At 37.7% G+C, this 13,224-nt stretch overlaps 1 protein-coding gene across 6 annotated transcripts; it reads left to right on the forward strand.

Annotated features, from left to right (window-relative positions):
• Positions 1–470: 470 nt before the first annotated feature.
• On the forward strand, positions 471–12,923 carry arfgap1 (ADP-ribosylation factor GTPase activating protein 1). Of its 6 annotated transcripts, XM_079682573.1 has the most exons (13): positions 472–687; positions 2,976–3,046; positions 3,831–3,940; positions 4,026–4,197; positions 5,305–5,405; positions 5,486–5,572; positions 5,657–5,771; positions 5,854–5,910; positions 6,012–6,044; positions 7,032–7,088; positions 8,353–8,412; positions 8,915–8,970; positions 9,084–12,923. In XM_079682573.1, exons 2-13 carry the CDS (start codon positions 2,987–2,989, stop codon positions 9,421–9,423), a joined length of 1,248 nt encoding a protein of 415 aa, XP_079538699.1. In that variant the 5' UTR covers positions 472–687; positions 2,976–2,986; the 3' UTR covers positions 9,424–12,923. The 6 variants fall into 6 exon arrangements, 5 of the variants coding, with proteins under 5 accessions (XP_079538699.1, XP_079538702.1, XP_079538701.1 ...); XM_079682576.1 differs by lacking the exons at positions 7,032–7,088; positions 8,353–8,412 and adding an exon at positions 6,230–6,259 and having other exon boundaries at positions 8,921–8,970; XM_079682575.1 differs by lacking the exon at positions 8,353–8,412.
• Positions 12,924–13,224: the final 301 nt, after the last annotated feature.

The raw sequence follows: 13,224 nt of genomic DNA on the forward strand, positions 1-13,224 counted from the left end.
TCAATCAATCAATCAATCAATCAATCAATCAATGTTTATTTATATAGCCCAATATCACAAATGTTACATTTGTCTCAGTGGTCTTCACAGTTTGTACAGAATATCAGTATGACAATACGACCCCCTCTGTCCTTTGACGCTCACATCGTACAAGGAAAAACTTCCAGAGAAAACCGCACAGTTTAAAGGGGGAAATGGGAGAAAACTCAGGGAGAGCAACAGAGGAGGGATCGGACGGACAGACGTGCAATAGATGCCGTGTGTAAATCGAAAAGATAATACATTTACAACATAGATAGACCAAATGTTTATGTATAGCTTGTGCATTTTGGTTCGGTATTATTGCCTTTATGATACATCAATCTCGGTCCCGTCTGCTAACCTTTTCCCTCCGGAGCAGTGGAGGCAGCAAACAAAACAGAGAAGAAGAAGAAGAAGAAGAAAAAGAAGAAGAAGAAGAAAACAGAAGGAAAGGCAGGCTCCCATGATGCATTGCACTGCCAACGTATGCAAACCAGGAACATGGCTACCGGTGCTTAACAGCAGCAATCCATCGTTACAAAACACTTATGAGGGTCTGACACAGTCTGTCACAGCGTCATATTTGCTGGTTCTCCGCCAGAGAGGAAAAGCCTTCGTAGAGTTTCCAGCTGAGGCTCAGAAAACACCGCTGTTCATCACAGACAGGTAACGGTCAGTTGTCTCGGTCCACAGCTAACGTTAGCATCGTCGCTAGTTACCATATCAATCCACTAAAATGTAACCTTTTGGTGTGATGTCCATGTAGAAACGACCCTTACATCATGACCAGGAATAAGACACCGTAACAGTGTTGTTATATTTTAGTTGTACGTTGTTGATATACACGAAGATGAACATCTCTAGTGTTTGCTAACGTAACGAGTCTAGGAGTCTTGACACGACTGCAGTTCTGTATGGAAATCTCTCATAGTATCATATCCAGAGGTGGAAGAAGTACTCCGATCTTGCACTAAAGCAAAAGGAGAAATACCAGAGTCTATGAATACTCTGTTAGAAGCAAAAGCCCTTCATTGCAAATATTACTCAAAGTAAAAGTACACAAGTATTAGCATCAAAATACCTAAATTACCAACATAAAAAGTACTTGTTATGCAGATCAATTTTCTAGTAATATATATGTTTTGATTATATTTATCACAACTGGTAAACGTGGAGCTAATTAAATTTACTTTGTATGCTGCAGGATAGCAAGTGCATTTACTCCAGGTGTAACTAAAGTCTTATTTATAACTTCTAAATTGTAGTAGAGTAGAAGTACAAAGTGGCAAAAGATACGTACTAGTATCTGAAAATTGCACTTAATTACAGTACTTGAGTACATTTACTTAGTTACTTTACACCACTGGAGGCAAGTAACATTTCTTCTTAATGTTTTTCTCAAAGCGAGGCTGGTTGGAGAAATGTAATCCTACCAGTCTACTGTTTTATTTGCTAAAGATTTTTCACCTGAATGTCTACATAGATTTGTAAAGAGTGCCTCATTTCATGTCCAACCTAATACAGTTGTGTTTTATACTGTACTGTTCCTGATTTTTCTTTGTATAGTAACACCAGTATCTTTAAACCTCTGTAGTACTGACTAACTTACTTAGTAAAAGAACAAGGCGATCCTAATACTATTTTAGATTAAATATCTTTGGGTCATATTGGGCTTAGCAAAAACTGAGGGGAAAAACTTCCCCAACTCAATAACTTTCACTTGAAACATACCCATCGGTGTAAATGATAAGGCTGGCGTTATCTGCTGGTATTGTGATTAAAGTTACATAACAAATACCACTACCCCCAGTGTGTTCTCTAATCCTTTCTGACCTTACTGCCAAGGCTGTTGCTCTAAGTCCCAGGCCCATGCATTCTTACATAATATGTACATCTTTAAAATAAATATATTTTTGCATTAAGAATTTACTGCAAAAGGACATTTTATGTATGATCTGCCTATATAAACCACAGTGCCAATTTTCTATGCATGGAAGGGACGGCATACAGATGAACGTTGTGGCTCCCTGATGTGTTTTCATATCCTCTGGATGACTAAACAGAGGTTTATAACACAAAGGAAAACAATATATCATGCTTTGGCTCCTTATTCTTCTAAGTAGGACCCATTTATTGTTGGTCTTTGTCTTTTCATGAAATATGTTGACATTACATAGCATCAGACTGTGTAGGATTTAAAGCAGTGAATGTGAAACGATATCACAATCACGGCTGTCTGAATGTTCTGGTAATTGCTTTATTAATCATCAACTTTGTGTGTCCCAGTGCTACGGACAATAGAACACGTTGGGAAATTAATCTGAAATGTACAGCAATGTCTTTGTGGTGTACAAAAACAACATCTTGAATTAAAGCGCTAATATAATCATATATGACTTTCCTTTCATCCACATTAGTGACATGCATTATCTGTGACCTCTAAAAGTTGCAGTAATAATCTGATGAATATTGAGATTACTTTCTGTATCATTCTGGGAAGGTCTTCTTGCAGCCTTTGCCCTATCTCTTGGCTGCAGCCTTCCTGCTGCTTTCATCCACCTGCCAGGCGAGGCGCAGTACACCTCAATCTAGCCTGCTGTCTTTGGAGCTGGGCCGTGTTTATTTTAGATGACACCATCAAAGAAGTTTCCCTCACTACTTTGAAACAGAGATTTCAAGTTCAAATTCAGAAATGACAACCGACCTCATTAAATAATAGAAAATGTAACACTTCTATTAAAGGAGAATTTTCTGTTGAGACAATACAAAACAAATCTGTGATCTCAGTATTTGAAATAGTGCTCTGGTGTTGATACGGTTGTTTTACAATTATAGGCAATTATTAGATTGTTACCTTAAAGTTGTGTTTAGGAGTATTCCATTACAGGAGTATTTTGTGTCTTTTGATCAAGTTTAAACCAATGTTCCAAAGACCCTTTACCTTTCTCTTTCAGTGGGGTTCAACATGGCGAGTCCAAGGACCAGACGAGTTCTGAAGGAAGTGAGAACTCAAGAAGAGAATAATGTAAGTTGGTTACTCATGTGGCTAGTTTTCATTTCTTATTCAGAATAGTTTCACCTCTCTGGCATCGTATAATTCAGGTAGCAGGTGTTTGGGAGTCTTGCAAAGAAGCACCTTTCCACGATCAACGTTCTCCGCTCTCATCCATGTTCAGATAAATGCTGGGAGTAATTTTAGACGGGACTGTCACTGCCAGTGGACATCTTGTTGGCCTGCATCTCTGGCAATAACACCAGACAAAATATGTCTACTAAACCTAAAAATAAACTATATAAATAAGTAAACATATTTTTGTTCTGTTCTGTTTATCTGACCAAGAAAAAAACCATTTATTTTATTATTTTTTTATTTTTATTTAGCCTCAAGACCTGGACATTCTATCAAATAAAATTGTTACTGTGGGATTACTGTTATCATTTTATAATGGGCTATTCAACTGACAAAGTCCGGAACATGCACAGCAGTTTTAATAGCTTGTAACCAAATGATTAGCATAAATAGGTTACATACATGCCCTGAAACAGATCAAGTATGATTCCTACAAATATGTCATTATAGTTTTCATTATATTAGTAGTTTACCTTGACCCAAAATGCAAAGATCAGATATCTGATATCATATCATCCTGTGGTTGGTTCATTTGCTTTAACACCAGTTTGCTTGGCAGACAAGGACCCATATTTTCTTTTAAATGTAGGCTCAGGCAACATTATCTTTTGTGAATTCATTTTTTTTGTTTTTTCTGAGCAGACGTTAAAATGTATTCACTGTGCTTTGTTTTTTTCAGCTATGTTATGAGTGTGGGGGTTTTAACCCTCAATGGGTTAGTGTAACTTATGGGATCTGGATTTGTCTTGAGTGCTCTGGCAAGCACAGGGGCCTGGGAGTACATCTGAGGTAAGACAAGTGATTTGTATTATGGTTTTGATGATAGTGGAGTTCCTGCCAGGTCTGATAATGATCCCTTCTGTCTTATCTGCAGTTTCGTGCGCTCTGTCACCATGGACAAGTGGAAAGATATTGAGCTTGAGAAGATGAAAGTGGGAGGAAATGGGGAATTCCGCAAATTTCTCGAGCTTCAAGATGATTATGATCCCACCTGGAATTTACAGGAGAAATACAACAGCAAACCTGCTGCACTCTTTAGAGACAAGGTGAGGTGTGCACCACTTTGACCAGTTCCACAGTTTAACCAACACATTGTTCTCAATGCTGATGGTAGACTAGCATCGCCCCCAGTTCTTTTTTTATGATCTATTTGTGCTATGTATTTGTTTGATATGTTCACTGTGTACACCAACTGGAGGATGCTTGCTCTTTACCAAGCACACCAGAAAAGTGAACAAAGCATTTTTAAGTGACCGAATTAAATGAGGTGTCATTAACTAGGGATGCCAGTGATTATTCGATTATTCGAATATTCGTTAGTCTCCATAATCGAATATTATTTTTAAAAAATCGATTTTATTTATATATATTTTTATTATTATTTATGTTTTTGTTTTTTTTCTGGCTTAATTTCAACCAAAATATAGACTAATGCTAATAATAGTAATAGTATTAATAAATGTAAATTGCCATTGGTCACACCACCAGTTTGTTTTACTGTAAACTTGGAGGAAGCCTGCGTGCAGAGCAGACTGCTGCTGCAGCACTACACACCGACCCCGCCCCCACCCCCCCTCTCCCTCACACGTGCGACTAAAGATGAACAAAACGGCAGGTAAAAAGAGTTCCTCCTCGTGGAACTACTTCGAACTTACAAGTCCAAAGGAAGTAAAATGAAACAAACAACGGAAATCCTTTTGTCTGAGTTTATTTTTTTCTCTCCCGGGGGGGGGGGGGGGGGTCGGGGTCGGTCGAATAATCGATTATTATTCGCCAGGGTTGCCGAATAATCGATTTTGATCATGGTCAGTTTCTGGCAACCCTATCACTAACTGACACTGTGAAAGGGTTAAATGACTAAAAGTTAAACACATTGGTATTGACCTCCATCTCGGTCATCTGTATTATTCTAAATGGGACCATCATTTACAAAATGAACCTCATAGTATATGTACAAGATTCAAAATGAGCTATTGAGACCATAAACTCTCATTGACTGAAGATGTGTTGTGCAAACTGAGGAGTTGCCCCCTGCTGGCTATGAGAAAGAATGCCAGTGTAAAGCACTTCTGTGTTTTTACGTATCACGTTCAGACCTTGAGGTTCCTTATTTGTAGGAACTTGATTTTAAATGTACACACTCTGTATGACAGGTTGCAACCATAGCAGAGGGTAAGGAGTGGTCCATTGAGACGTCCTCGGCCAGAAACTGGACATCTCCTCAACCCAATGCCGGCCTTTCATCCTCTCACCGGTAAGAGTGATGGATTTTTTTCTTTTACACGCTCTCACTACACGACAGGTTTTAAAGCAGTTATTTCATGTTTCACACAGCTCTGGAGGACCGGGACAAAGCTCAGCGAAACCCGGAGACAAAGCTTTTGAAGACTGGCTGAGTGATGATGTTAACTCATATCAGAGGTGAGAGCCTTCACTTCATTATTATAATGTTGTTTCATTTCAATTATCTGTTTTTTTTAAATATATATTCGTATGCCTCTTCAGCGGAGGGGGCTACAGTGGCAACCAAGAGAATCGGTATGTTGGCTTTGGCAACACCGTGACCCCAGAGAAGAAGGAGGATGACTTCATCAACAATGCCATGACTTCTATTTATTCAGTGAGTCATGCTGTGTATCTTTTGTCAGATTTTTCCTGCCGTGTATTTTTCCCTCTTTGGAAATGTGTTTATTCTTTTGCAGGGTTGGAGCAGTTTTGCTGTTGGAGCTAGCAAGATTGCTACTATCGCTAAAGATAATGTGAGTAGAGTCAAGCAATAAATACTGTTTTGTTTTTATGCTGTAATGAATTGGTGTCAGAATAAATCAATTCACATATCTGTCTATTCCCCCTCTTACAGACATCTAAACTGGCAAACCAAGCAACCTTAAAGGTAAGATGAATAAAAGCATGGGTTACCAGTTACCAGTACTGCTAATAAAGTTTTCCTCTGACCTTTTCTCTCTGTTTTGAGTAATATCTTTAGCTTTTGTAAATCTTTAACCCTATAATGTACATTTTTAAAGCTGCAATAACTGTGTTACTACTTCAATATCTCTTTGCCTTCTCTGGATGTAGTTAAAGGGCTATAAAGCACCCCCAGAACCGGTAAAGCAGATAATAGGTGCATGGCGCTTATCCCGCATCATTTTTGTTTTTCCACAAACACATTACCCATTTTCTTTCATTTTGTTAGTTTGTCAGTGTTGATTGAATATTTTTTGAAAAATGATAATTTTCACATGCTTCTGCTTGAATATACTGTGTTTTTCTTGGTGCCTGTACTTTGAGTTAATGGATAACCTGTGAAAGACAGAGGGATAGTGATTGCCTTTACCCCTAATATGGATATGTTTTTTCCATAAACTCTTTTGGTAGTGGCTATTCAATTCATGCATGAGTTTTGTGTTGACTGCTTATGTGCCTTAGAGGTGTAATGGTATGTAAATACAATTACGGTTTGTATTTATTACAATGAATGCATTGCAACATTTGGCAGGATGGTAGCTCTACTTTTCTATATTTTTCGTATACATAAAGAAAGAAGAATAACCAACATAACATATGTTTTGAATAACCTTTATGCAGCATGTTGCTATGCAGAACTTAGGAGGTCGAGTAAACAACAGAGATTTTGGAAGTTACAATTGAAAGCTTTTAGTGTTTCACCAGACTACACAGAAAAGATATGCGCTCTACACTGATGATGCATATTCCTTTGAACCATTACACCCTCTAGTGCTTGTTCAGTGTCATGTTGAATGGGAATGATCAGTCACTTCATGCTACTGCAGAACAAGCAGCTCAGTGTCTTGCTCTACTGTGTGAATGTTAAACTCTGTTTCATTCAAGTGCATTCTCCTCTCTCACTTCCAACTAGGCTACAGAGTTAGGACAGACATTAAATGAGAATGTTATCAAACCCACACAAGAAAAGGTAACATTGATGTTTGAAGTTGTTGATTTGGTGGTGGGCTTTAGTGCTTTAGAGACAAAAACGGCTTCAGATGTGAATGTGCTATTTTCTACACTGCTTGTCTGTGCTAGTTTATCTGCTTTGTGCCTGCTGAAATTAAAAGACAAAAACTGCAGTTTAAAAATAACACTCTTTTTATTTCTCCAAGTTAGTGATTCATTAATGGGATTTGCAGAAAGCTGTGAACTGTTTATATGGGAGCGGATGTGAGTCAATGTGGATTTTTCCACACAGTGACTGGACCACGCTCAAATGTATATTAAACCCTTTTTTTATGAGCCAAAGTCTTTGTCTTTTCAAGGCAGTCGGTTTTTGGGATTTGAAGTATCGCAAGGTGAATTTACTGAATATATTATAGCCACTAATGTGTTTATGATTATCAGAAACATGAGCCTTTACACTAAACATGCAAATCCTGTTGTGCTGGGCCAAATCTATATTTATACAAAGATGTTAACCAAATGTAATTTCCATTTCACCAGGCAAGGCTAGCAAATAAAACAAGTCTTAATTTGATATACATTTTGCACTTGAAGTCGAGCTTGACTGATCACTGGCAAACATATTTGGCCAAAGTCTTGCTCCAAGGCTTTTAAAATGATTCTTCTATAAAGTTTGGTAAACATTAAAAGACACAATCTGGAGCTCTTCAATTGACAATCAATTGCTTACTGGCTTTGCAAAATGTGCTGTTGCATCACAATACTGTAATGAAAATGTCTCACTCCCTGAGGATCATGGTGAGTTATATCCAAAATACTTCTCTAACCCAATCAAGAGAGCAGCTCCTGGATCAGTCTTTTAATATGATGAAATTAGTTTTGTTAAGCTTTAAGGAAACAAAATCCAGGAAGTGGGTTTCTATCTTGGTTTAATTGATGAAAAGTGGGAAAGCCATTGACGGAGGTTGAGTTTTAGACTAAATGTTTTTGTCTTCTAATGTACAGTTGGCATTAATGGTTTGAGGTATCAATATTCTGCTCTTCTGTAACAATGCTTTTAGTCTCTGGTTTCAGTTGCTTAACTTTGGCCTTATTTCCTCTTGCAAAAAAACAAACAAAAGGTGGTTTTCTCATGTTGATTATCAATGGTTATTAACAAAACCAATCCTTTTCTCACAATGGAAAACCAAACTGCTGCAGCTAGCTACATGTACCTTAGACAAACATGTGTGAATGGAAATTTTTGACATTATACGTTTTTAATAAACATTTGACTCATTCAGGTAAAAGATGGCAAATTGATAGATGAAATGACACTCGGCATCACCGGGCTGGCAAACAAGGTAGGGGGGGGCAGACCTCTGCCACGCCGTACAGACGCAAAACCAGTCTCCTGATTCAGGAACAGCAGCTTTAATCCAACAGTTAAAATACATGGGGGGTCTTAGGGCAGATAACCAAAAACTGCAGAGGTCCTAGCCCTCCAAGGAGACTGGTTTTGCTATGATGATGAATGTTTGAATATTTCTAACTCACTGTCACCTCTTGTTTTTCTTGCTGCCATTTTTAATTCGGTGGTGAGTACTTTGTGGTCAACTAATCCGGTGTAAAGTGTTAGAAATATCTATTTTCAGTTTATTATTACCACCTCAAACTGTTGTTACAAAAACTAGAAATGTTTATGTATTTGTGGTAATTAGTTTCCTTTTTGTTATCACTTCTATGACTGCTAGTTTTTACTTTTGTATTACATTTTTTGTTAAGATGTTTTTCTTTTTAACACAATCTCTAAAAACACTTCAACTGCGTCAAAGTATTGTTAGCCTAACTGTTTCTGTTCTTTAGGTCCAGGGAGCTGGTTCCAAATTGACTAATCTCTTCGTGGGAAAAACGGAGGATGGGTAATGAAAACAACTTGATACAATTCTAAATCTCCCACATCCAACATGTTTTGTACTGCGTGACTTGATGCGAAGCAACATTAACTATTCAAACATGTTTTGCTTGTCTTCAGGTCTACTGGAGAGAGCTACCAGAACATGGATGCCACTGAGGGATATCAGGGCAGTTCTACCCAGCCTGTCGCAAAGGACTTCTGGGAAACCTTTGGAAGCAGCAACTCCTTAAAGGCCAAGAAATCCCCCAGCAGTGACAGCTGGACCAACGTAGATAATTCTGCAAAGAAGAGCTCTGACAGTTGGGACAATTGGGGCTCAGAGGGAGCGTCCAACAACAAACACAGCACAGAGGAGAGCTGGGAAGCCTGGGACAACAACTGGGAGAACGCAGAGGGTAAGACGAAGAAGAGTCCCACAAAACCTGCCGAGGAGACCTGGGATAATGCAGACTGGTAGTGACCTCACAAACATACATCTCCCCTCCTTCAACCCCACTCTGGTATTTCCCCTGTTTCCCCCTCTCTGTTCTTCTCACCGGCACCTTTAGGGAAAAAGCAGAGTAAATGTACCTGTAAATCCATTCAAAATATATTTATTATAAACCCAGGAAGCAATTAATGAGGCTCGGGGCTACGTTGAGCTCATCATGAGAGTAAGATTCTTAAAAAAATACAACTTTACAGACTTATAGTCATGTATTGTATTGTAAAGTACCGTCCTCAAAAGGAATTACAAATAAATCAGTCTAGATATGATCATAATTTTCTGCCTGGGCTCCCTACAAATATGACTTACTCTCCCCCTGGTGAACAATCCAGTGTTCATAGTGTATGGTTTAATGAAACTGGTTCAGAATTCACCAGATAAAGAAACAATGCATGGCAGAGAAAATCCTTGTAAATGTAAATCCTTGTAAATACAGTATGATTGACTAAACACTCATGGCATGATTTTATGTTTGCTCAATCAAATGTGATGTCTTCTACCCCTGGACCGTTTGCACATTTTTTGTGCATTATTGAATCAACAGTGTTATATTCAATAAAAGGAACGAATAACCACTGTAACTAATTTGATCTCTAATCCAATCGGAGTTGATATGTTAAAGGAAAATGTTATAATCTCATTTGTAATGACCTGGAGCTTAATTACCTTTTTTATAGTATTTTATTATAAACACTTCTGGGGTTAAAATGTGCAAATAGTCAATGGGTTTGAAAGCAGAGGGCTGCTGATACGTTATCATGTTATTGAGACCAGAATATAGACAGGATGCCCAAAAGTTGAATTTGTTGGGTCCTACACAAATAGAGTTTATAAATAATTGCCCCTTTCCAATTGTAAGATGGTTAAGTTTCTTTTGGTTAAAATTTGAATTGTGTCACATTGGTGTCGGACTTAAAACTGTTCTTGCTCAATATGGACGTTTGAAGTATAACATAAATAACCTGCTTCAACTAATTTTGGTAAGCCGATACAAATTGTGATTTTACTTTCTTGCGGTCTGTTATTAACAACAGCTCTAGACTTGTCTGTGACTCCCGGTTACGCATTTATTGCAAAATACTATTTTAAGCACATCCGCAACATCATTGTCGGTTGTTTTTTGTTATGCAACTCCTCCAGAGATATTTATTTATTAAGTAGTACTGTACTTTATACCACAACATTGAGCAAGTTATCACATGTTCTTTTTCTGACCATGAAGCTGGCTGATACTATTTAAATAAAAACGTTCAAATTAACGTTCACACAGACCTATTAAAAATCCAGCTGATGCACAGTGAATAATGTCTCATAATGAAACCCATTTGTTGGACATTTTAATCAATCATTTTTAGAATTTTTGTTTTCAAGATGCAAAAAAATAAATTCTAAACAATTTGGGTTTAAAGAGTATATATACAGTTTATTGTAGATAATAACAAAAGTCTCTCATTGCAGGTTAATATTCTGTATTGACCGTATGGGAGTGTGTAGGTTGTGTTTAAATAACAGGAGACTGTGTTAACGTTACCTGCATGGTGTTGCTTGTGAGCCTGTGACTTGTGACCTCAGCTGAACCGACTGCTCTTTGTAAATGTCATCTCATATGAAGCAACTCTGTGTGATCAGTTATCTGCATCTGTTGTAATGCAGCACCTTGGTTATTATGTATCGTGAGGATTTGTTGTCTTCACACTTGTACTAACATCTCAATTCTGGATGTAATGTTAATGAAGCTCATTACACGCTGGATGTCATTGCTCTTCTTCTGATGAATTAATTTAGTCCCTGAAATGGCAGCTGCACACACACACACTGTTCATGGTAAATGCAAATGTTTTTTAACAAGTGGGAATGTAATCGGTGTGAAACTTGGTATTTGACAAACCTCTCGTGTCAAACGAGCTGTCGAGCTTTAGAACTTGGACAGTTTTGCAGAACCCACTTCCCTATGTGGCCTTTAATCCCGTATAACATAAGGTGTTGCAAATGTATTACATAGTCTAATTTGCCTATATGTGTAATAACCTAACCTAGTCTTTATAATGATGCAAACCACTAAATAGTGTCATCTATTCTCATTTAAATACACTTCTACCAATGCCATCTGCAGATCTGGTCTATATTTGTCAATTTGATAGACATTTTACAACTACAGATTATATCACTGTATGTAATCAACGGACAGTAATGAATTATGAACTGCTGATAAAGTGCAATAAAGCTGCTGGATTGTTTTATTATTAGGGCGTTATAAGATATTGCTGTAACTCTCTATAGGAGAAACCTATTGGGCCTCATGATTCGTAGAAATAATATATAATTAACACCGGTTTTAACGGGCGAATGATTATTCCTGGATCGTTTTCCATGCCCATTTCCTACCTCTAAGACGTCTTCAGTTTACAGCCGAGTTTAGTAAAGTGAACATTCTTTGTTTCTAAACTTTTTAGCATTGTGTTGATGTACATCTTAACGCTTTGCTGTGGTTCATTTTGTCGTGTGTGTTGAGGCAAAGCTTCACAGATCGGTCTACATGTTGGTGTGTTCTCAGTGACATGTTGTGATGTTAAAAAAAAAAAAAAAAAGATCACTTCAGCAACATTTGTGCCGCTGAACCTTCATGTATGGTCGTGTGTTTAAAAACCTTGCACAGCTGTGATTGCTCCATGTTGATACTGATGCCAGTTTGCTTGTGTGTCTGATGCAGTGAGGTGTACGTGTCAGTAAATGACCATCAAATATGTATTGTTACCCTCAGCCTTTCCTAAACCATTGAGCTTTATTTCAGTTATTTTCTTGTTTTTCAATTTAATAATACAATGGCATGACAAAACATAAACTGCCAGGACATGGATGAAAGACCTTGTGCTGTGATATCTCAAGTTTTCAAAAAGGGAAATATTTGAACAGCCACTTGTCTGAAATCTGTAACAGAGCTTATAGTTCTGAAGTACCATCATTATTTTATTGGTGATTGTTGGGGTTATTGGTACACTTGATCTACAGATAAACTGCAGAATGTGTTATTGACTGTAATGCATCCAGATGGTGTTGATAAAAGGTGATGTTAATTTTTATTTTTTTATAAACCTCACGTAATCTGAAGCTCATTCTAAACGTAACTTTCCAGAGCAGCAGTTTGACTCAGCTTCTGTGCCTGTCGAACACTTTTGATTGGGTGTGTCCATGTTTGTTGATGAAACTATTATGTCAGAAATACTATTTTTGATGTCATGCATGAGTTGTAACGTGGAGCTAAATACATTCAGCTGTTGTTTGATTTTCAAAAGTGGTTTCCTCAGTGAATTTAAGTGCAGTCGTCTGCTGGCCCCTTCCAGTTTCACCAGCAGCCATCCCATGAAGTGAGCCACTGTTACCTATTCAGTTGAGGCTGTGGATATTATTCCTGTACACATGGTTTCTGTGTTCAATAAAGATGTATTGTGCTGTGAATGCCATCATCCGTCTATGTGGTGCAGATTCTAATCTTTTGCTGGTCTTGATACACAACATGGTCATGTGGGTTAAACATAAAGTGAGTACGTTTTCATGAGTAACAAAAATCTGCCCTTGTTTTTCAGAATTAATGACATTTTGATCTGTAAGATCTACAGGCAAGGGAAAGAGAAATGAACGGGCATTTCTCGCAAAGGCTCTGAAATTCAATATGCATCTCTAGGAGTTTTTGTGTTATGCTACAGTAATAACACAGAGGTTTCATTTGTGTAACTATTATTTAAGCAAAACTAACCAGGCCATAATCTAAAA

Source organism: Notothenia rossii, assembly GCF_949606895.1.
Source record: "Notothenia rossii genome assembly, chromosome: 5".
In the NCBI taxonomy this organism is placed as follows: domain Eukaryota; kingdom Metazoa; phylum Chordata; class Actinopteri; order Perciformes; family Nototheniidae; genus Notothenia; species Notothenia rossii.

Excerpts from the sequence above, each read along its gene's own strand:
- arfgap1 (XM_079682573.1), top strand. The coding sequence starts at position 2,987 with ATGGCGAGTCCAAGGACCAGACGAGTTCTGAAGGAAGTGAGAACTCAA. Across the intron at positions 3,047-3,830 it reads GAACTCAAGAAGAGAATAAT|CTATGTTATGAGTGTGGGGG; the intron begins GTAAGTTGGTTA and ends TGTTTTTTTCAG. Across the intron at positions 8,971-9,083 it reads GTGGGAAAAACGGAGGATGG|GTCTACTGGAGAGAGCTACC; the intron begins GTAATGAAAACA and ends GCTTGTCTTCAG.